The following is a 25,480-nucleotide window of genomic DNA, read 5'->3' as shown; positions in this document are numbered from 1 at the left end:
ATATAGGTCAGGGAGTTTATTCTAGGTGTTTCATGATATGTGGGAACTTGATCAGCATGTATATGATACGAATTGAGGCAAATAAATATACATAAATTGTGTGATGAATGAGGCTCAAGGAATTCGAGTGAATCGTAAAAATTTGAAGGGATGTCAATCGAACCAACCTTTAACTGTGAAGGACGGGAAGGATGTGTGTCCTGTGAGTATGTAAGATAGTGTGAGGTTTAGTTGGTCATGTTCGGCTGGTTGACAGTTTTAGCACAGGGGTGGCCAAGAATTCGAATTGTGACCGTGCCCTGGCGCGAGTGCACAGCGCTCAGCCAGGCTGGCACGTTCCCCCGCTGCCAAGCTACGCTGTCTGAGTGTGAGGAGGAGAAACTGTGAATGTGCCGCATTTCAATGGCAGCGCAGTATTACTACATACAACTTGGTTTTATATTTCACATTTCTCAACAACACAGATCCAAAACAAAGCAAGTTTTCAGTATTATTTAATTATTTTGACGCACATAAGACATATAATATTTATCTGCTACAAACTGCCGGTCTGCGGACAGACGCAAACAATTTCACAGACTTTCGCATTCAGTTTCCCAAATAATTTTGACTTATTTAGTTTCAAAATCGAAAAACCTCATTGGTAGAAATACTGTAGCACTTCTGCAGCCTCGTTATGGAGACTTGGAGCCCGCATCTCGTGGTCGTGCGGTAGCGTTCTCGCTTCCCACGCCCGGGTTCCCGGGTTCGATTCCCGGCGGGGTCAGAGATTTTCTCTGCCTCGTGATGGCTGGGTGTTGTGTGCTGTCCTTAGGTTAGTTAGGTTTAAGTAGTTCTAAGTTATAGGGGACTGATGACCATAGATGTTAAGTCCCATAGTGCTCAGAGCCATTTGAATCATTTGAGACTTGGAAAATCTACCTGATGAAAGCAATGTGGGACCAGGACAGTGTTAACGTTAAAGGAATTTTTCTTTAAGACGGTAATTACTTTGCACATCAGTAGGTTACATGTGTACATGCACAGTGGCGCTGTCAACTGAAACGGCAAATGGTCTCGAGAACGACTCGAAAAGAGGTGTAGGATTGACAGTGTCCTCAGAACGTGTAAGCAACTGTCCTTGTAGTTCTTTCAAGGGCACAATCAATTCTTCTAACGTCGGGTTTTCCTTAACGCCAGTGCGCTTAGGGAACTGAATTGTATTTTTCAGAAAGGTCCCTTCTTCAACGTGATGTCTCTTTAAATGCGTCCCCAACAAATTAGAAATAAGTTGTTTCTCTCGTTTCGGTGTCCTACTGTGGGGAGAGTTCAGTCAAGCCTACTTAAAATGCAAGGTCTGCAATACATTCCGGATCTTATTTCCATTCCTATACTCCATTTTCCTCCATAAATTAGACAATAGCCAGTTTTAAATCGAAAAAATCATTCGAGCCTTGCCACCTGACTTACCTAACATGCTTTCCACTGATAACTGAAGTCTCCATAGTCTTGGTTCAGTTCCATCGAAAACTATTGCAACTTACAGCGGAATAATGCTTGTTGTTGTTGTGGTCTTCAGTCCTGAGACTGGTTTGATGCAGCTCTCCATGCTACTCTATCCTGTGCAAGCTTCTTCATCTCCCAGTACCTACTGCAACCTACATCCTTCTGAATCTGCTTAGTGTATTCATCTCTTGGTCTCCCTCTACGATTTTTACCCTCCACGCTGCCCTCCAATGCTAAATTTGTGACCCCTTGATGCCTCAAAACATGTCCTACCAACCGATCCCTTCTTCTAGTCAAGTTGTGCCACAAACTTCTCTTCTCCCCAATCCTATTCAATACCTCCTCATTAGTTACGTGATCTACCCACCTTATCTTCAGCATTCTTCTGTAGCACCACATTTCGAAAGCTTCTATTCTCTTCTTGTCCAAATTAGTTATCGTCCATGTTTCACTTCCATACATGGCTACACTCTATACAAATACTTTCAGAAACGACTTCCTGACACTTAAATCTATACTCGATGTTAACAAATTTCTCTTCTTCAGAAACGATTTCCTTGCCATTGCCAGTCTACATTTTATTTCCTCTCTACTTCGACCATCATCAGTTATTTTACTCCCTAAATAGCAAAACTCCTTTACTACTTTAAGTGTCTCATTTCCTAATCTAATTCCCTCAGCATCACCCGATTTAATTTGACTACATTCCATTATCCTTGTTTTGCTTTTGTTGATGTTCATCTTATATCCTCCTTTCAAGACACTGTTCATTCCGTTCAACTGCTCTTCCAAGTCCTTTGCTGTCTCTGACACAATTACAATGTCATCGGCGAACCTCAAAGTTTTTACTTCTTCTCCATGAATTTTAATACCTACTCCGAATTTTTCTTTTGTTTCCTTTACTGCTTGCTCAATATACAGATTGAATAACATCGGGGAAGGCTACAACCCTGTCTCACTCCTTTCCCAACCACTGCTTCCATTTCATGCCCCTCGACTCTTATAACTGCCATCTGGTTTCTGTACAAATTGTAAATAGCCTTTCGCTCCCTGTATTTTACCCCTGCTACCTTCAGAATTTGAAAGAGAGTATTCCAGTTAACATTGTCAAAAGCTTTCTCTAAGTCTACAATTGCTAGAAACGTAGGATTGCCTTTTCTTAATCTTTCTTCTAAGATAAGTCGTAAGGTTAGTATTGCCTCACGTGTTCCAACATTTCTACGGAATCCAAACTGATCTTCCCCGAGGTCCGCTTCTTATGCTTATGACTCCAGTAATGTTATTATTTGTACAACGCAATTTTTAAAGTGCTGCATGCCAGCAAATCTAGCACAAAGTGCTTCTTGATGTAGAGAACAATGAAGCTCGTCTGTCGATCATTGTAATTGTTGGCTTTTCATAGCCAAATAAGTCCTTAACGTCTTTCTGTGTGGTATTTTAATGTGGTTTAATAAAAAATTTGCAGTACCCGTCGCTTATGCGACTGCATAACACATATTGAGAATTTTCGTCTGTCTCTTCCGTCATTCTCATTCATTTTTAAAGACTTGTGACGATAGAGCGCTAGAATGCCTTTTTGTGCAAAAAGCCACTGGACCTATGGACGTCCTCTACAGACTGCCACAAATAAACAGCTAAACGTAAGCAACGCTGACACGACGATTCTGCCGAATTTAAGAGAGTTGTGCCGATCGAAAACTGTCACACCCCAAAACTCAATGAAATGTTGCGTGTTCCGGCTACTTCTGAGAAGGACCGAGCAAAGGCCGCGCTGGCCCACCCGCGACCCGCACACACTGCAAGCGTGAAGCTTGGCGCCTCGTGGTAGGCCCTGCTATGGCAGGTTTAGTCTATTGTTGGATCTCTTTCGGAATATTACTTCGTGAGTTGTAAGCTAATGTTTTTATTGGGCCATTTTGGGTGTACTGGATGGTTGTGGACTACGATAGTTAGTTACATATTCCATAGATAATTTGAACGATTCTTCCACCTCTGCAGCGCAAGGTGTGTGGCGGAAGTTACTTGTAGTACCACTAAATGATCCTCCCTACCCTGTCTCACTCGGGAATGGTGTGTGAGAAGAATAATTGTAATTAAGCTTCCGTGCTAGCTGTAGTTTCTCGAATTTTCTTGTCGTGGTCTTTACGTGAGATGCATGTGGAAAGAATCAATATGTTCTCCGAGTCTTCCCGGAAAGTGTTCTCCCGAAATTTCAGTAGTAAAACTGTACCTGATGCTTACCACCAGTCTTGTAACGTTGCCAACAGAGTTCATTGAGCACCTTAATAGGTTCTCACTCCGAATACACGATCACGTGACGAAACGTGCCCCTCTTCGTTGGATCTTCTCTATCAGTCTTACCTGGTAAGGACTCACATTGATGAAAAATACTCAACACAAGGTCGAACAAGTGCCATATAGATGAGGTACATTTCCTTAAGATTCTGCCTATCTGCTTGTTCTACTACTTCTACTACTTGTTTTGTGTGGTCATTCCACCTCGGGTCACTCGAAATACTTACTCCTAGATACTTTACGGTAGATACTGTTTCCGGTAGCTTCTCACCAATAGTGTAGTTGTAAAGTAGTGGCTTTCTTTTTCTAAGTATGCGCAATATATTACGTTTATTTACTTTCAGGATCAACTGCTGGAGCCCACACCATTTATCAATCATTTGTAGGTGATTCTGAAAATCGATAACGTCTCCTGGAGTTGCTTCGTTCTTGTAGACAATCGCATTATAAACAAACAGTCTTAAAGAGCATCCAATTCTTTCTTATAGGTAAATTATATAAACTGAAAACAGTAACGGCCCTTTCACACTTCCTTGGAGTAATGCGAAAATTACCTTTACATCTGTAGATTTCGTGCAGTTGAGTGCACGTGTTGAGTTCTTTCTGCAGGCAATCTTGAATCTAGTAACAAATCTGGTCCCATACCTGGTAAGCTCGTAATTTTTTTCACTAATTCTTAGCCATGTGACCGTATCATCAGGGCTCCAAAAACATGGAGATCGCATTCAAGTGATCAGGAATGTATGGAAAGTGGGTAAAGGCTTGCCCATCGAAACTTTCGCAGCGTACTCGAAACAAAATTGGCAACATATAGACAGAATAAACGGGTGCTCGCCTTGGCAATCATGCTTCCTTACGTAACTGCAAACATTTTTCCATAAAGGCACTGAACCGCCTTTTCTCACAGTGGGACAAATGTATTAACGGTTATGACAACAAACACTTTACGCACTTTTTTTCCATCTGTCTTGTTGTCATTGGACTGTCCCTTATACTAATGTGTAAAAAGAAATGCCTCAAAATCTTCAAATAATGTATTTTTGACAGGAAACAGAAAGTGTAAACGGAAAAGATTTCTGAGTTAAGCTATCAGTTATCATCCAACTGGGAAATAGTAAGATGTGGTGTCCCAAAATTTTCCGTTTCATAGTACTCACATTTTTCGTACATATTAATGACCTTTTATCAGTTATGGTACCAAATGCAAAGTTTGTTTTGTTTTCAGATAAAACAAACAATGTAATACATATAAGCTCAAGTACAGCTTTAGGAACATATTTTAATGAAATAATCTTAGACAGTAATAAACTGGAGCTAGTAAATACAATGTCAATAACCTGTGGTAAGGTACACTAATCTCAGCATTTGTCAGAGGTTTTCTCACATTATATATGTAAAACAAGACGACAAACACCTAGAGGGAGCTGCTATTGTTTAATTCTTGGGATTATAACCTGATAATAATTTTAAGTTGGAGGATCATACCACAGAACTGCTGAAGTGATAAAAAATCTCGATTTACAATGTAGGATATTGTCAGAATAGGTAATATACACTGAAGAGCGAAAGAAACTGGTACACCTACCTAATGTCGTGTAGGGCCCCTGCGAGCACGCAGAAGTGCCACAACACGGCGTGGCGTGTGCTCGACTAATATCTGATGAAGCCTGCAGGCTGTCCATAAATCCGTAAGAGTACGAGGGGGTGGAGATCTCTTCTGAATAGCACCTCGCAAGGCATCCCATATATGTTCAATAATGTTCATGTCTGGGGAGTCTGATGGCCAGCGGAAGTCTTCAAACTCAGTAGAGCCACTCTGTAGCAATTCTGGACGTGAAGGGAGTCGCATTGTCCTGCAGAAATTGCCAAAGTCCGTCGGAATGGACTACAGATACAGGCGATCAGACAGGATGCTTACTTACGTGTCACCATCAGATTCGTATCTAGACGTATCAGGGGCCCTTATCACTCCAACTGCACACGCCCCACACCATTACTTAGGCTCCACCACCTCGAACAGTCCCCAGATGACATGTAGGGTGTATGAATTCATGAGGTTTTCTTCATTCCCGCACATTCTATTCGATTGATATTATTTGAACGAGACTATTCCGACCAAGCAACATGTTTCCAGTCATCAACAATCCAGTGTCGGTGTTGATGGGCCCAGGCGAGACGTAAAGCTTTGTGCTGTGCTGTTGTTGTTGTTGTTGTTGTTTTTGGGGGAAGAGACCAAACAGCGAGGTCATCGGTTTCATCGGATTAGGGAAGGACGGGAAGGAAGCCGGCCATGCCCTTTCATGGGAACCATCCCGGCATTTGCCTGGAGCGATTTAGGGAAATCACGGAAAACCTAAATCAGGATGGCCGGACGCGGGATTGAACCGTCGTCCTCCCGAATGCGAGTCCAGTGTGCTAGCCACTGCACCACCTCGTTCGGTGCTGTGCTGTCATCAAGGGTATACGAGTGGGCCTTCGGCTCCAAAAGCCCTTATCGATGATGTTTCGTTGTATGGTTCGCACTCTGACATTGGTTGGTGGTCCAGCACTGAAATCTGCAGCAATTTGCGGAAGGGTTGCACTTCTGTCACGTTGAACGATTCTCTTCAGACCTCGTTGGTCCCGGTCTTGCAGGGTCTTTTTCCGGCCGCAGTGATGTCGAAGATTTGAGGTTTTATCGGATTCCTGATATTCATGGTACACTCGTGAAACAGTCGTACGGGAAATTCTCTATTTGATATCTTCCTCGAAGATTCTGTGTCCCAACTATCGGCTGCGAGGGGTAGCAGTGCGGTCTGAGGGCGCCTTGCCACGGTTCCCGCTGCTCTCCCCCGACGGAAGTTCGAGTCTTCCCTCGGGCATGGGTACGTGTGTTGTTCTTAGCGTAAAATAGTTTAAGTTAGATTAAGTAATGTGTAAGGCTAGAGACCGATGATCTCAGCAGCTTGGACCCATAGTAACTTAACGCAGATTTTCCATCGATCGTGCCCCGACTATGACACCACGTTCAAATTCACTTAAAACCTGATAACCTGCCATTGTAGCAGCAGTAATCGATCTCACAACTGCGCCCGACACTTGTCTTATATAGGCCTTGCCGACCGCAATGACATATTCTGCCTGTTTACGTATCTCTGTATTTGAATACTCATGCCGATACCAGTTTCTTTGGCCCTTGAGTGAAAAAATAAGAAACCTTGCATACTTTAATTCCATCTCATATAGTTTAATTTTTTGGGGTATCTCATCTCTGAGGCTTACCGAGTCGAAAAGTGTGTAATATGAATTACTTGGGATATGAACTCAAGTACATCCTGCTGTAGCCTTTTAAACTAATTTGCAATACTAAATACTGCTTTCCAATATATTTATTGTTTAATTTTGTCATAAATTTGTAATAAATAGTACATCTCGCCTTCAAACCAACAATTCAGTTCATTGAGTCAGTACTAGAAACAAGAATAATCTTCATAGAGTTTACGAGTTACTCACTTTGGTACAGACCGGTTTCCATTATTGAAGAAAACAAACTTTAAATAACATCGTCAAAGGCCATAAAATGTTTAACTACTAATATAGGTCAGTATAAGAGAGGCCTAAGGGGATTATTGGTGGTGAACTCCTACTACTCCACTGACGAACTTCGTAGCAGGAGGAGGAGGATATTAGTGTTTAACGTCCCGTCGACAACGAGGTCATTAGAGACGGAGCACAAGCTCGTGTTAGGGAAGGATGGGGAAGGAAATCGGCCGTGCCCTTTCAAAGGAACCATCCCGGCATTTGCCTGAAGCGATTTAGGGAAATCACGGAAAACCTAAATCAGGATGGCCGGAAACGGGATTGAACCGTCGTCCTCCCGAATGCGAGTCCAGTGTGCTAACCACTGCGCCACCTCGCTCGGTAACTTCGTAGCAGAGCAGACTGATCTATACATGATAAAACGCATAAAATTGCGGGAGCGTTAAGTCAAATCTGACTGATGTTCGGCATCATTGCAATGACCAGTGAAAACACGTCTTTGTAATCCGATTTTCTGTCTGATGATGCTTGTCTGCAGCAGCCCAAGAACTGTAATACGCAATTCAGTGTTTTGTACATTTGCAAATTTTTTGACAGGTTTGTTACGATCTCTTAAAGGAATACTGTGTAAGATATGAGGTTCTACAGAACAGTCATCCTAACTTCACAGGATTAGACATGAACTACGGCTTTACACCTATGTGCTCATCCTAGCCAAATTTATGTATGCATTTGATATTTACTTGTGTTTTTGACTCTATCAAAAGTGTTAAAGTTACATGCAGTACCGAAGTCCTTCACTTCTCCTGCTCCTACTCGCTTCCTTCACTCTCGGCCTATATTACAGAAGGCCGGCCGAAGTGGCCGTGCGGTCAAAGGCGCTGCAGTCTGGAACCGCAAGACCGCTACGGTCGCAGGTTCGAATCCTGCCCCGGGCATGGATGTTTGTGATGTCCTTAGGTTAGTTAGGTTTAACTAGTTCTAAGTTCTAGGGGACTAATGATCTCAGCAGTTGAGTCCCATAGTGCTCAGAGCCATTTGAACCATTTTTATATTACAGAAGCAGTTCACACCAGCAGACCCACGCATCGCCTGTCCATGCGGCATACAAAATCTCCAAACACATGCGTTCTTCATATTAGGTGCGTTGTGCTGTCACCTTCTGCCAGATACTCCATATCAGCGACCTCAGTAGTCATTAGACATCGTGAGAGAGAAGAATGGACCGCTCCGCCGGACTCACGGACTTCGAACGTGGTCAGGTGATTGGCGGTCACTTGTGTCATACGTCTGTACGCGAGATTTCCACACTCCTAAACATCCCTAGGTCCACTGTTTCCGATGTGATAGTGAAGCGGAAACGTCAAGGGACACGTACAGCACAAAAGCGTACAGGCTGATCTCGTCTGTTGACTGACTGAGACCTCCATCAGTTGAAGAGGGTCGTAATGCGTAATAAGCAGACATCTATCCAGACCATCACACAGAAATTCCAAACTGCATCAGGATCCACTGTAAGTAGTATGACAGTTACGCGAGAGGTGAGAAAACTTGGATTTCATGGTCGAGCGGCTGCTCATAAGCCACACATCACGCCGATAAATGCCAAACGATGCCTCACCTGGTGCAAGGAGCATATACATTGGATGATTGAACAGTGGAAAAACGTTGTGTGAAGTGACGAATCACGGTACACAATGTGGCAGGGTGTGGATATGGCTAACGCCTGGTGAACGTCATCTGCCAGCGTGTGTAGTGCCAGCAGTAAAATTTGAAGGCGGTTGTGTTATGGTGTGGTCGTGTTTTTCATAGAGGGGGCTTGCACCCTTTGTTGCTTTGCGTGGCTTTATCAAAGTATCACAGCACAGGCCTACATTGATTTCTTGAACATCTTCTTGCTCCACACTGTTGAACAGCAATTTGGGAATGGCGATTGCATCTTTCAACACGATCGAGCACATTGCCGTAATGCACAGCTTGTGGCCAAGTGTTACACGACAATAACATCTCTGTAATGGAGTGGCCTGCACAGAGTCCTGATCTGAATCCTATAGAACACCTTTGGGAAGTGTTCGAACGCCAACTTCGTGAAAGGCCTCACCGACCGACATCGATACCTCTCCTCAGTGCTGCACTCCGTGAATAATGGACTGCCGTTCCCAAGAAAACTTCCAGCACCTGATTGAACGTATGCCAGCGAGAGTGGAAGCTATCATCAAGGCTAAGGTTGGGCCAAAACCATACTGAATTCCAGCAATACCGATGGAGGGCGCCACGAACTTGTAATTCATTTTCAGCCAGGTGTCCGGGTACTTTCGATCACATAGTGTTACTGAAAGATATACGCAATGAGGCCATCAAAAACGACATTTTTACCAACAGACAATAATTAAAATGAAGTCACTGCTATTTATCGCGATCCCCTAGACTTTACAAAAGGTGGGGAATGGTTTTTAGTGGGATGTGTTATCATTACTGACGAAAATGCGTGTGCTGCAGTGTGCTACCCAGCTGGCCACGAAGCTGTTCAGGAGTTCTTGTGGCAGAACGTTCGGATCTTTCGATAGCTCGGTTGACAACTACTGAGTAGTCGTTGGTGCATGTGGGCGTGCTGCGTTACGTCTCCCCAACCCATCCGTCTAGTGCTCTATGGGCTTTAAGTCGTAAAAACTGGCATTCCAGTCCATATCCCTAAAATGCTCACTTTCAGAGAACTAATACACCAGCGCATTCCGATGCCATTGCTTATTGTCATGCACAAAAATGAAATAAATCATGAATGTACGCCTGAGTGATCGAAGATTATGAGGTTTTTAGGTCTATAAAACGTTATGCCCCACATACAGCTGGACCACAAAAACGCTCATTTTCGACAGTGCTGAATGCACTCCCATATGTACGAGAGTCAGGACACGTAAGGCACCCAGGAACATTGTCGAAAATGGTAGTTTCTGGTGGTCCAGCTCTTAAGGAGTGGAGAGGCATAATGTTACATGGACGTCCTGACCTTCACATATTAGAACACGACAAACTCACCGGTCAATTTTGTTGTGACACTGTACTCCTTCCTCATGTACGTCTTTTCAGTGGTGTATTCGACTCTGACTTCACTTTTATGCATGATAAAAGGCGGCCGCGTGGAGGTGCGTAGGTGGAGAAGCTCTTGGCGCTGATAAGCCCGTTGTTGAGCGCCCAGAAGGTACATACATACCCACATACACGCACGCACACACACACACACACACACACACACACACACACACAGCAGTTCTTGGAACGATAGAATATTCGGCGAATGGAGTGGCCTGATCGTTCTGCCGACTTAAATCACATAGAGCATGTCAGGATGCGTTATGGACACATAGTCCATCACGTCCACATTCACCAACGTCCCTCCAGCAGTTGTCGACAGCCATGCCATGAGAAATCATTACCAACATCGTGTCTAGCATGGGAGCACGTTGCGGAGCATGCATTGAGGTCCGTGGTGATTAAACACTCTGTTGAGAATCATCTCCCGCCTTTCGTAATGTCCAGCAAACTTCCATAAATCGCGGTGAGTTCAGTGAAATAATATTCTTTGAACTAAAGTGTCATTTCTGATCCTCTCATTACTTATATCTTAAGTTCGGCACTCAGTTGTAATCCATCTGGAAGCTACAAATTGGCGTACATTCCACTGCAGAATGAAAATTAATTCTGGTGACTCACATTACTCTAAATTGAGACAGTAGTTTGCTGTGACATTTTCCATTTCTATATTGTTATGACGTGTGGAGTTGGATCGGTTAATCAGTAGTTTGGTGCTAGCATATGTATGCAAAACTATGCAGTTCAGTTGTTATCAGATGCCACTTCTTTCACTCATGGAAATGTTCGTTAATGGAAAAAAATGCCAAGTTGTCCGGTGGTTCGGAGTTTACGCTAACTGGAAAGTCTACCTAGAACTGTCTGCGTACGTCAGTTGCAAAAGTCGGAATAAGGCACGGTTATAACACCTCCAGTATGGCCGGGCTTAGTAATGCATTGTTGTGTTCAAAACAACCACCAGATTGATGAAAGCTTAGCCTTATAAGTTGTGGACAATGAATAGCATTATTTGACATACTGAATCATTGTGTAAGAAACTGTTATGTGATTGCGTGTGTTGTTGACTTAAGATTCTTATGTGACACACCATGAAAATTGTTGTTGCTGTGTGAAGTACTCACTTGTCCTGAGCTGCGTCCTCCCGCCCTGGGATCTGTTGTTCGGCTGATTGCGGAAGTAAGCCATGCCCATACCCGCGTCCCGCTGCTTCCGCTTCGACAGGCAGCAGCACAAACTACACAGCACCCGCTGGAAGTACAGCCGGAACCTGCAATCACAACGCCAATTTCATTTTGAAATTTCTTACTTTTAGGCTGTGTTTCGAGCACTTTGCTTAACACCTTTGAGTTATTTGTAAACTTGTGACTGGCTGACTGATTTTTAGAATGTACCACTGAGACAAAGAAATAATTATATCGTGAAGGAATTACTTCACGAATTGACGCATGGTGCAGGGAATGGCAACTGAATCTCAATGTAGACAAGTGTAATGTGCTGCGAATACATAGAAAGAGAGATCCTTTATCATTTAGATAAAATATAGGAGGTCAGCAACTCGAAGCATTTCATTCCATAAATTATCTGGGGGTAGGCATTAGGAGTGATTTGAAATGAAATGATCATATAAAGTTGATCGTCGGTGAAGCAGATGTGACTGAGATTCATTGGAAGAATCCTACGGAAATGCAATCCGAAAACAAAGAAAGTAGGTTACAGTACACTTGTTCGCCCACTGCTTGAATATTGCTCACCAGTGTGGGATCGGTACCAGATAGGGTTGATAGAAGAGATAGAGAAGATCCAACGGAGAGCAGCATGCTTCGTTACAGGATCATTTAGTAATCGCGAAAGCGTTACGGAGATGATAGATAAACTACAGTGGAAGACTCTGCAAGAGAGACGCTCAGAATCTCGGCACGGGCTTTTGTTGAAGCTTCGAGAACACACCTTCACCAAGGAGTCAAGCTGTATATTGCTCCCTCCTTCGTGTATCTCGCGAAGAGACCATGAGGATAAAATCAGAGAGATTAGAGCCCACACAGAGGCATACCGACAATCTTTCTTTCCACGAACAATACGAGACTGGAATAGAAGGCAGAATCGATAGAGGTACTCAAAGTACCCTCCGCCACACACCGTCAGGTGGCTTGCGGAGTATGGATGTAGATGTAGATAGCAACATTTTTGGAATACGATTTCATATCAGTGACAGACATGGCCGCCTTTAGGCGCAGTGTATCTCAGCTTCAGTTTTGGCCGCACAACAAAGGGGACCGTACCATAAAAATTTTAATTTAAAAATAAAAATGTAGCTTACATTTAATACTCAGCCGCGGGATTTCTTCATAAAGGTATAAGTCATAGACGCAGTATTTTTTATGGGCTTTTCCGCTGAACGTTTCAGTAGGTACTTGAAGTGATTGAAATCAGCATTCACCTCTCAAACTCCACGCCCCCTACCAGCGTGTTCCCAGTCAAACGCTTTGCGCTTAAGAAGGTTTTGAAAACAATAACCAGAGGAGTGTAGCCGGTGTGAAGTGAATTCGATGTCCTCCAAACCTTACTTAGTGGAAACTAGGAGCCAACATAACTCAGAAGAGTTTTCTTATTATCGAGATCTCTATAAAAATTACCTGTCGCTCACTATCACAAACCAAAAGAACAAAAGCCCACTCTCAGCTTTTAATTTCATCAAAATCAAACATCCAATCTCCTTGTTAAAAGATAAACTCAACATTCAGGTTTAGTTTAAATTGATAAAATGATTTAGTGCCGCCTGAAGCCGTCACTTTTCCTTTATGCGTTGTACAACCTCGTTTTTAGACCATTATCAGGTAGGCATATGTATAAAGGGATTGCCGGCCGTTGTTGCCGAGCGGTTGTAGGCGCTTCAGTCCGGAATCGCACTACTGCTACGGTCGCAGGCTCGAATCCTGCCTCGGGCATGGATGTGTGTGATGTCCTCAGGTTATTTAGGTTTAAGTAGTTGTAAGTCTAAGGGACTGATGACCTCAGATGTTAAGTCCCATAATGCTTAGAGCCATTAAACATAAAGGGATTAAACATAAAATCATGTGAGATCTAGCGATATGCTAGGAAAAATATAACTTATAGCTTCAGAATATGAAGTGCTAACGTAAACCAATTTGCAAATAAAATTATTTAAAACTTTAATTGTAAGACATATTACTAGGGAACTTATTGTATATGTACTAAATACAGGTAAAATTCTCTTTGGTAGATATATTTCGTTTATTACATTGTATTTTAAAAAAAAACGTATTTTCTTATAGTTCCAATATACATGATGTTCACAACTGCTATTGCAGGAGTCTACGAGTTGTAGAGGGGACTATGTAAATGAAGTTTTGTTGGAGAAACCATGTCCGGGAATATAGTGTTTGGATGTAAAATAAGTTTTAAGATCCTGTCATTTCCAAATCTCGTGCTGGCCGGGAGATTTTCCGAGTTCAGTGCAGATGCATACCAAGCTCGAACTCTTATGGGAATGGACGAAGTACCGCTAGTAATAATGATAGTGGGCATGGGGCACTATATCTGTAGTGTGTGAATATAAGTCGAGAATTTGGGGCTGAGGGGAGGTGTGCTAGAGTAGTCCGCAATGGACTGTAGACCAATGCGTCCGGATGGTCCAGTGGTCAGCGCATTTGCCTGGTAAGTAGGCGACCCGGATTTGAATGCTGGTCCAGTACAAATTTCAGCTTTCCCCATTAACGCAAAATCAGTGCCCACTGACAGTTAATCTTTTTAATTTCTTTGCATCTTAAAAATATACAGTTGCTCATAGCGTTTAATAAATTGTGTTCAGTACCTTAATGATATAAATTCTTTTCATTCTTTTTATTATTGTCAGCTCATTTAATCATAAACTGTATAGCAAAATTTTATACTACTAATTAATAAACCTGAAAGTCTCCATTGTGGACTACAGTCGAAAACCGGTTTAAAACTCTTATTTTGTGGGTTATTTATCACAAAGTATCCCATGATAAGGCCTGTACGACAGACTGAGGCTACGGGTCCATAGCTGCTAAACACGGCCCTGGTGACAACTATAGAAATGTAAATGTCAATTGACATTGTCGGCTTGGGTAGCTGCCATATATATCAGAAGGTTCTGATTATGTGTGCATTACTGGGTGATTTTACACTGTAAATTGTTTGTGTTGTGCCATAAGTGTAATTGTTTCTTGCAGGTCATTTTGATGAGTGTGTGTTGATTGTTGAACGATGACCGATGGAGGGACAGAGAGACAGATAAATAAGTTGTTATTCTCGATTAACAAGAAGTGGGCCGTCCAGTTAGCTCTGGCACTCCGTAACGGGAAAGGGAGGTTCGTAATGCTGTCTGGCTTATGCAAAAATGTAGCTCGCGCTCAGTCGATTAAGATTATAGTACTGACACAAACTATTGTCTGACAGTTGGTGTGTATTATTGACCGTCCTACAGAAAACGAGTTATGGTGATGGAGATATGCATTCATTGGAGTCAAAACTCCACAAACGACAAACGACTTTCTCGGGTTGGTTACGACAACAAAAGGACTTGAGTGATTCCTATTTTCATGAATCCACGTTCGAAAACTTGAATTTCTGCGTCATGTTGCTATCAGAAGTTTCTATGTTGAATGGAATGATGGACATGACTGGCGATGTGGTACTGTGACGTGTCAGGATACATAAACGAGGAAAAATAATAGGTGCCGGCATACCCTCCAAGTTAAAGCGGATACTACTTCGCCACTAAGGGAGACTGCTCGCGTTACTAATCATTTGATTCTGTTAGCTTACAAATGTGCACATCTTTTTGTGAGCTTAAACTGCCACAACATCCTGTAACAAGCTTCATCAAAATTTATCACATCAGTTTACTACACTGTTGTTAGTGCCAGATGCACTATCCGATCAATAGTCTCTGGACACCAAACGGCAGGTAGCAACACTGACAGTGGAGGGGATGTAAAACACGTCGGGGGCCGCGGAAACAAGTGCACTTGTTGTCGTAATGAGGAAACGGTGCGATTTATCTGACGTGCAAAAGGGAATGATCATTAGCTGCCGGGCCGAGGATGGAAGCATATCTGAAACGACTGTGTTTGTAAACTGTTCGTATTCCGCCGTAATTGAAGTGTACAGTACATGGCAAAATGGCAACCGCAGGCTGGTAGGATGTGTACGGGCGAATAGACGTTTAACTGTCAAGCACCTGACAGCCCAGATGAACCAACTCACTACCAACAGTGCCTCCTCAAGGACCGATCAGCGAAAGAACCTGCGTGTGGGCCTTTGCAGCACACGCCTGGTTCATGCTGCCCCGCTGACTGCAGTTCATCGGCAACGATCTTAAACAATAATAGTTCAGACTCTTTATAGTGTACCGTGCAGTTGGCAGACAAGTAAAATATCGTTTCCCAGTGGGAGATAAGTATTCGAAAAGTTTCTCATTCTTGATGCACCTGCATTCTACACCATTGTTGACACGCGTACGGGACTCATGGAACTGAATTTAATACTGCGAACAGCGAGGCCGTTCCAGACCCGCGCAAATAGGTATTTTGGAAACGTGTGTGATAAATGTTAATGAATTACGGCAAAGTTGGTGAAGTTAGACGCCCAGAACTTTCATCCTTGATATAATACTGAAAACACTGAGATAAATATCGCCGTTTTATATCACTTTCGATGCAAGGTCTTTTTAGGATATTATTTACGGCACAGATAGCATGCGCTCCTTGACAAGTCTGTCGCCTTTCATAACAGTGTTTTCAAAGAATCGTCCGACAGACCAATTAACTATGTATGGCACCAACTTGTGTGGAGTCTTGAAGCTTATGGAGCGAATGACTCATGATCGATGTAAGAAGTCTCCCATCTGCTTCGGTTCCCTCATTACCGTCCAAGCAATTCAATAAATGTACGTGGCATACATAATCGTGAAGAATATTTAGAAATCGTTTGCCTGCTCCAAATGAAGGAAGAGTGGTGTATCATTCTGTTGGGTGACCGGATGCGTTGTAGTACAGGGAAACACGTAAAGTCACAAAAGCGGACAAACTATAACACATTTTAATGTCTCCTTGAAATCAATTGCTGCCCTCTTGTGTCTATGCAACAATGGGAGGAAGATTTGTCTGTTGCTGTACTGAATAATGCGACTGTGCCGTACTTTGTTCCAACCAAAAAGACGGTATGTGTTCAGACAGACAAACAGACAGTTCTGCGTGTAAGGTACTACTATGGACACTTTTTTACTTTGACAAATGAAACACTCTATTGTGGTGGCCGTATTAGACACATTTCGTTTAACTAAATATTAATGTAGTGTATAACTTCACAAGAGAGAAGTTTTAAATGAAATAATCTCTAACATCTCAACCCAAACTTTCCACACTTGAGATTTCTTGATTGAAGGGAGTTAAAGGTGCCCGCGTCCACGGAAACCGATAGGCCACACGTGCCGCCAAATGGCAAAGAACTCAGGCAACTCGGTCTCCGTTGACTTGTGCGATTTTGGCGAAAGAGAGACTCCTAATTTGGGGAGTAGTGAGAGGATCCAGTCGTCTGGACTTGTAGGCTCAGCGACCATCGTTTGTAGCTGTTATGTAACACTGCATGTGCAGGAAACGGGTATCTTGGCTTAACAGCCCTAATCACGAGGTTGGTACAATCCTCTGTATAAGAAACTTCAGTCTTGACATGTGTTACGCGCCAATAGGATGAATGGCACCTGACTAGGAATAGTGGTTAGTGGGCGACATCTTAATTCAAATCTGCAAGGCGTATCCGGGACTCGGCATGGGTGGAATACTTCTATCCTATCTGCCCGTGCAACGGCATTAAAATCTATGATTTCTTTTAATAGCAACTGCAGTCGATTTGATGGCACTCAGGTGACCATTCGCAACCAGTCAAACAAGAGAACCCGCTGACGCAGCACTACTGGGCATGAGCCTACAAAAACAAATTCGGTAATGGTACGTTGTTGATGGAAACTACCACTGTCGGACTAATAACAAAATTACATAAATCTAAGAATCTTGCTTATTCAAATTATAGCTGAATTACATAAAACTTCAAATTGTAGCCGATGGGTGCTGGCATGTGAAAACTAATAAACAATGACCTCTTTGAACTATAAATATCAAATTTCTCCACCTACGCTGTTGGGTAAAGAAATGGACTCACCTTCACAGGTCAGGCGTGCACTAAACGCAGGAAGCGGTTACCAGCGTAGCGGAGTACGTGTGACGATCTCATGTGGTCTTTTTTTTTACAATACAGGCCAGATGAGACCCGTTCTGAGCCCAGACAGGGAAGCATTCGACATGGCAGGGAGGAGAAATAAAATGTTAAGTCAGTGTCAATTAACTGCAAGAGCGTCTATGAAAACGTCCCGTAACTAGTCTCGTTTATATAGGGTAACTATGCTTACATAGCACTAGGGGCAGAAATCTGGCTGAAACCAGATGTCAAAAGCAATGGAGCTCTAACTCCTATTGGAATGTATATCGCAAAGACAGGTAGAGCGCTGGTGGTGGAGGTGCCTTTATAGCAACAAAAATACGATAAATATCAAATGAGATTAGTGTAGATTCAGAATGAGAATTACTTTGAGTGAAGATAAATGTTGAAGGTGGATCAAACGTGGTCATCTAACACAATATAGAGTTACTCAGCTAATCAGTTCGCCTCAAATATTTCCGGAGGCGTTTAAGCTATCGTAATGCTGCTTTCACGTAAATGAAGTGTGAAACTGTTCTCCCTTAGTAACGTGTAGTCTCTTTTCGTAACTATACTAATTGCAGATACATCGGCATCTACTTCGCTTTTTCAAACGGAAATATTAAAGTTTCTGCTGTTAGTAACGAAGTTCTAGAAAATAAGAATTCAACAGCAGTTCACTATTCAAAATCCGATTACTAATTTCAGAGAATTACAAAATTAAAAATTCAAGCTTTATTTCTTTTGAATATAAAATTGATTCCACTCTTACCCAGAGATTCGCGATTTCATTGCCAAGTAAGGGAATACACCACATTCGAGAAGAAGCAAAAGATTTGTTTCATCACAGTAGTAACGGTATAAAAGTGGTGGTTTGGAAAGGTAGCTTTAATTCTGTCTTTAAAATTGCGGGAGTGCGGGTTATTTTGAAATATAAAGAAATACATTCACGAAATAAGAAAAATTTGATACGCTACTTCTTTACGGAAAATTCAGAAGGAAGAAGATGAAAATAAATGACTCGTACGCACAAATATGTCCCGACAGACGGTGTCCAACAAGAAAGACAATTTACCAAATATGCAAAAAATAGTTATTAGAAGGCAGTGTAATACTACGCAGAAGATAAACCTGCAACGAGCACCCGGCCGGAGTGGCCGTGCGGTTCTGGGCGCTACATTCTGGAGCCGAGCGACCGCTACGGTCGCAGGTTCGAATCCTGCCTCGGGCATGGATGTGTGTGATGTCCTTATGTTAGTTGGGTTTAATTAGTTCTAAGTTCTAGGCGACTGATGACCTCAGAAGTTAAGTCGCATAGTGCTCAGAGCCATTTTGCAACGAGCAGAGCGAACGAAATATGTTCGGTCAGCTATTGCTCAAAATCCACATGTTAGCTCCAGAGAAGTACTGAGTTTTTCTTCATCTACCTCTACATCTATAACTATACCTCACAAGCCACCTTAAGGTGTGTGGTAGAGTGTACTTTGTGTACCAGTGTCATTTCCGCTTTTCCTATTCAAGTGGTATGGTCCGCTGGAAGAACGATTGCTGGCACCCTTCCGTGGGGGCTCGAATATGTCTTATTTTATCTTGATATTCTTTTCGCAAGATACACGTAACACAAAGCAATGTCTTGGTACGCTTTCGGAATTTTTTACAGCAGGTCATACCGTGACGCAGAACGCCTCTCTTGCGGCGTGTGTCACTGCAGTTGGCTGAGAATTCCCGTGATGCTTTCACGCTATTCAATGAACCTGTGACGATACGTGTTGATCTTTTATGGATCTTTTCCATTTCCTCGATCAATCCTATCTGGTACGGATCCCGGACTGACAAGCAATGTTCAAGTACTGGTCGAACGAGTTTGCTACAAGCTACTTCCTTTGTTGATGGGCTGCATTTTCTTGCATTAATACAATGAATCTGTCAGGCATCCGCCTTATGTGCGATTATTTTATGAGGTCGTTCCACTTCAAATTGTTCCTAGATATTTTACGGAAGTAAATGTTTCCAATAATTGTTTTGCAATCGTATAGTCATTCTATAAAGGGTATTTCTGTTTATGTATTTTAAATGTCTTACATTTGTTTATATTGAGGGTCAATTTCCACTCCCTGCACCAATCGCGATCCTTTGCAATTTTCCCTGTATTTTGTTACTATTTTCTAACATTGCGACTTCTCTGTATACAACAGTATCAACCGCAAAAAATCTCATAGAACATCCGGCGCCATCTGCTAGGTCATTTATGTATTTGTGAATGTAATAATGCTGTAACACTCCTTTAAGGCATGCCCGAAGTTGGTTTTACGTATGAGGACTTCTCTCCGTTCAGAATGACATGCCGTGATTTGTTTGCTAGAAACTCTACAGTCCAATCGCACAGTCGGTCTGATATTCAGTACGCTTGTGTTTTGTTCATTGGGCAGCAGTGCGGAACTGTACCGAATGCCTTCCGAATGCCAAGAGACACGTCGTCAAACTCGGTGCTTATATTTACTGCTTCCTGCGTCTCGTTGACGAGCATAGTGGGCTGGGTTTGACACGATCATTGTTTTCAAAACCCATCATGATTTTTACAGAACAGAGTTTCGGTGTAAAGAAATGAAATGTTGTAATAGACGAGTATAGAAAATGTTCAAAAATTCTACGACAGACCGACATCAGAGATATGGGTATATAGTTCGCGCGTCTGATCTAAGACCCTTCTTAAAAATGGGAGTGACCTGTACTTTTTTTCGATCATTACAAACACTTCGCTCCTCTATAGACCCATGTCACACTGATGCTAGAAGAGGGGAAAGTTCTTACTCTGAGTAGAATCGTAGAATCGAAATGGCATCCCGTCAATTTAAGTGGCCTTCCCTCTGTAGGCAGATTTGAGTTGCATTTCTAATCCATTGTCACTTATTTCGATGTCTATCATTTTTTCGTTCGTTCGACGATTTAAAGGAGGAACTACTTTGCCACCTTCCTGTGTGAAACAGTTTTATAGAAAGACTGTTAGTAGTTCTTCCCTTTGTGTGTCATCCTTTGTCTGAAGTGTCTGGAATGATGTCTTCTATCCATTTACTGATTTAACAAATCCAAAACCTCTTAGTATTTCCTGTCTAGTCTGTTGATAGAATTTTACTTTTGAATTCGCTGAACGTTCTCCGACGTCAGTTAGGGCTTTATTTAGTTCCTTTTGTTCCCTCTGTGACTTCTTGGCGGCGTTTAAATTTCCACTGAAGCCTTCTTTGGTTTCGTAGCTTGTTTTGTATTGTCGCGAAATAGGGGAGATAGTGTCACAGACATGATACGTGAATTGGAGTGGCAATCACTAAAACAAAGGCGTTTTTCGTTGGGACGGAATCCCCTCATGAAATTTCAATCACCAGTTTTCTCCTCCGATTGCGAAAACATTCTGTTGGCACCTACCTACATAGGGAGAAATGACCATCACGAAAAAATAAGAGAAATCAGGGCTCGCACAGAAAAAATTAAGTGCTCGTTTTTCCCGCGTGCCGTTCGGGAGTGGAACGGTAGAGAGACAGCCTGAAGGTGATTCATTAAACCCTCTGACAAGCACTTTATTGTGTATAGCAGAATAATCACGTAGATGTAGATATAGCAGCTTTTTAACCCGGTTGTCGATTCAGGGAGGGTCTTTTCCATCCCTCACAGTTTTGCTAAGCACATGGGTGTGTAAAGCATATTGTAAGATGCTCTTGAAAGTTGTCTATTGATGCTCAACATTATTAGTGCTGGAGATGCAATATTCGGGTTGACCTGTCAGATAATCTGAAATCTATCTCTTTTCGCTCTTGCCGAACAAAAATATCTTCCTAATTCTGTTTGTAATTCTATTTAAACCTAATTTTTGTGGTGATGTAACAGCCTTATGATTCCTGATTCCCTGTCGAAAAGTTAAATGTCTGTTTGTCTCCAGCAGATCTCAGATGTTGTCTTCACAAGCCGGTTTTCTGATTAACTGCTCTAGGTAATTTCCGGAGAAAAAACCTAGTACAATTTCCCCGCTACCCATCCTAATCACTCGAGTAAGTTAAAATATCCACCTATAACTAGAACTTATATCTACATTGTTACTATGCAGATCACACTTATGCCCCTGGAAAAATTTTCATCGAACCACCTTCACACTAATTTCTATTAGTCTACTCTCGAACAACGCACGGAAAAAACGAACACCTATGTCTTTCCGTGCATTCTCTAATTTCCATTATTTAAATATGATGATAGTTTTTCCCTATATAGATTGGCGACAGCAAAATATTTTCCCATTCTGAGGATAAAGTTGGTGGTTGAAATTTCATGAGAAGACCCCGTCGCAAAGTAAACCGCCTTTGTTTTAATGATTTCCACGCCAAATCCTGCAACATGTCTGTAACACTCTCTTCCCTATTTATCGATAGTTCTCGTACAAAACCTGCTGCCCTTATTTGAACTTTCTCGATGTGCACTGTCAATCTTATCTCATAAGGATCTCACACTGCGGAACAATACTCCAAAGTGGAACGGACAAGCATCGTGTAAGCAGTCTCTTTAGTAGATCTTCTAAAGTGATCTGCCAATAAAACGCTGTCTTTGGTTCACCTTCCCTGCAACATTTTATTTGTGTTCATTCCAATTTAAGTTGTTTGTAAGTATTGTTCCTAAGTCTTTAGTCTAATTTACGGGCTTTAGATTCGATTGATTTGTCGTGTAACCCAAGTTTTATGGATTTCTTTTAGCCCTCTTGTGGATGACTTCACAGATTTTATTATTTAGAGTCAGTTGCCAATTTTCACTCCCTACAGATATCTAAATAGGTTTGAATTAGTTCTGATCATCTGATGACTTCACTAGACGATAACTGACAGCAGTATCTGCAGCCAACCTAAGAAAATTGCTCAGATTGCCTCCCAATCATTTATATAGATAGGGAACAGCAGAGGGCCTGTATCAATATCTTTCGGAATGCCAAAAATTACGTCTGTTTTATTCGATGATTTTCTGTCGATATTAACGAACTGTGACCACTCCGACAGGAAATCACGAAACCAGTACCATAACTGAGATGATATTCCACAAGTGCGCAATTTGTTTATAAACCGCTTGTGAAGTACGGTGTCACAAGCCTTCTGGAAATCTAGAAACAAGGAATCAGTTTGAAATCCTTTGACGATAGCACTCAACACTTCGTGTGAGTAGAGAGCTAGTTGTGTTTTACAAGAAAGATGTCTTCTAAATCCGTTTTGACTAATGTCAATAGAGGTAATTCATAACGTTCGAACACAGTTTATGTTCCAAAATCTTGCTGCATATCGACGTTAATGACATGGACTTGTAATTTAGTGGATTTCTGGCTATTGCCTTTCTTGAATTTGGTGAGACCTGTGCAACTTTCCAGTTTTTAGGTACGAATCTTACGTCGAGCGAGCGGTTGTATATGGTTGTGAAGTATGGAGCTATTGCATCAGTATACTCTGAAAGGAACCTAATTGGTATAAAATCTGGACCGGATGACTTGCTTTTATTAAGTGATTTAAGATGCTTCACTACTCCGAGGATGTTAACTTCTAAGTTACTCGTGTTGGCAGCTGTTCTTGATTCGAATTCCAGAATATTTACTTCGTCTTACTTGGTGAAGGAATTTCGGAAGGATGTGTTTAGTAACCCTCCTTTTACAGCACTGTAATGGATAGTATATCCATTGGTATCACGCGGGGAAATATTTTCCAAGTTTGCGTTTAGATGTTCTTCCACTACTACTGCTGAGGCAGAGGGTCTTAAGAGAGTCCGATAACCATGTTTGGTTCACCTTTAACACTTATCTTCACCAAAATTATTTCCTATTCTGAATCTGTACTAATTTTAGAATTTCATCACTGTTGACATCTTGTTTCAGCCAGCATTCTATCCTTAGTCTATGTGGGCTACTTAACCGTTTATAAGCGAGAGTGGATCCGGGACTTTTCCATAGACGTCCCTACAGTTAAGTTACACTATGTAAAACAGTTTCTCTCTACGATCTGCTATGACGAATGCTGCCCTCTCTTGACTCATAACGTGTCTTATTGGACGTGTAGGATGATTTCCCTATCCTAAGAAACCTACATGTGCACGCGACAAGTACTCCGTTACCCTAGTTCCCGCTTCCTGCGCGTAGTGCTCTCATCAACTATTGTGGGTGTCATATATTTCTCCACGCGATAGATGTCGGCATCCAAGATCATCACAGAATCGTCTGGGCCTTTGGTTTAAGCCTTCCACTTCGCTTCGGGCCACAGTACTGCAATGGAATCTGGGAACAATGCTACAAAACGATATCTCAGTTTCCACGCCGCGAGAGACGCAAGTAGTCTTCTCCACCAAGTCATCCTGCCGACTGTAGGAGCCAACGAGCCAACGATGGCCTCTGAGCCCAGGCGGCAGGCGTCATTCGTGCCTACAGGAGCCACGAATTGCAATCGGGTGCACCTTGTACGCTCGAAGTCTGTCAGGAGACCGTCTCCCACGTCTCGAACTAGACCTGTGTGCAACCTACAGAGTGGACACCGATCTTTGTTCCGGACTTTCCCGCTACTTTCCTGAGGGGCGCCAAAACCCGCCTGATGTTGGAGCTCCCAATGAACCATAATCCCACAGCCCAGCGTCTTTCGAATTTTGCTCGCAGGAAGCTTCCATTCGAATCAAATGTCACTTCACCTGCAGGTTAACCAGACGGACTGCAAAAGAAGAATGGAATTCCGTCACTCGTTTCTGATGTTTGTTCTTCCTTTTAAGGACTGCCTTTACAGATGAAGCTACCTATACAAATCAGATAAAGCTGAATATAAGAAATTTCCATTCTGGACGACTGAGAAGCCACGCTGGCTAATATAAACATGATAGCAAGAGGAACGTAAACGTTCGGTGCTGGTTTTGGAACTACGTGTCTTTTCCTTCCTTCATTGAAGAATCTTAAACTGATAAAAAGTATGCACAATTTCTTACCGAAGTTCTGCTGTCTCTAACAGGCAAATATCACTTGAAATACTTGGCTGTATTTCTTACCAGCACGATGGGTGTCCGACTCACTACTGAGCTATGGCTACGAAAGTGCTCACTCAGTTCATTCCTGGTCGCTGTGTAGGGGGTGAATGCGTTGTCAGTTGGCCCGCATGATCTCATGTCATTTGATGTTTGTCGTTGAGTTAATCTAAAAACGAAGTTTATGCACAAATGAAGAGGACTTAAAACAGCACTTTTTTGCAGCATGTTTAGTGACATCTGAAGAATTTCATCAGTTTGTCGTTGCACCAGCGTCTTTAAACGCGTATTTTATTTTATTGCTGTTGCATATATAATTTTGATGGATAAGTGTGTACCTTGAAATTAGGCTTATGACGCGAAGTTATTATTTGACAATCTTTATACCTCAGTTCTCTGTTTTACAAGTCCAATTGCTTTCGCTTGCGCCTTTGTACTGAAGTTTTCGCAGGGTCGGTGGGGTTACGACGGATTTGGCATGGTTAATTTAAAGGGGTTGCTGGATGCCCTTCCTGCCACCACCCACACCCCCCAGGACAGAATCAGCGTACCGCAGCTGTCTGCGTATAGTGTAAACCATGAAATAGTGCAAACATGTTAAAACTGTCTGCAAGTGCTGTAAGTGAGACGGAATGTGGGGACCAGCACGGTATTCACCTAGTGGAATGTGGAAAACCGCCTAAAAACAACATGCAGACTGGTCGGCACACTGGCCCAAGTTGTTAATCCACCGCGTGGATTTGATCAGGGGCCGGCGCGCTTACTCGAGTCCAGTAAGCAGCGCATTAGCGCTCTCGGCTAATCTGGCAAGTATGAGAACCTGAAACACTATTAT

General features: G+C 42.4%; 1 protein-coding gene across 1 annotated transcript in view; it reads right to left on the bottom strand.

The window, feature by feature from the left end:
• Positions 1 to 11,463: 11,463 nt before the first annotated feature.
• Positions 11,464 to 25,480, bottom strand: part of LOC124556033 (tachykinin-like peptides receptor 86C) — a 264,028-nt gene continuing 250,011 nt past the window's right edge. Inside the window, exon 6 of the mRNA XM_047130068.1 lies at positions 11,464 to 11,656. Coding sequence (XP_046986024.1) covers positions 11,464 to 11,656 — 193 coding nt within the window. The remainder of the gene's footprint in view (positions 11,657 to 25,480) is intronic.

Source organism: Schistocerca americana, chromosome X (genome assembly GCF_021461395.2).
Source record: "Schistocerca americana isolate TAMUIC-IGC-003095 chromosome X, iqSchAmer2.1, whole genome shotgun sequence".
Taxonomy (NCBI): Eukaryota; Metazoa; Arthropoda; class Insecta; order Orthoptera; family Acrididae; genus Schistocerca; species Schistocerca americana.
Note: the sequence above shows the minus strand (reverse complement) of the source record. Positions and strands in the feature narration are given on the sequence as shown.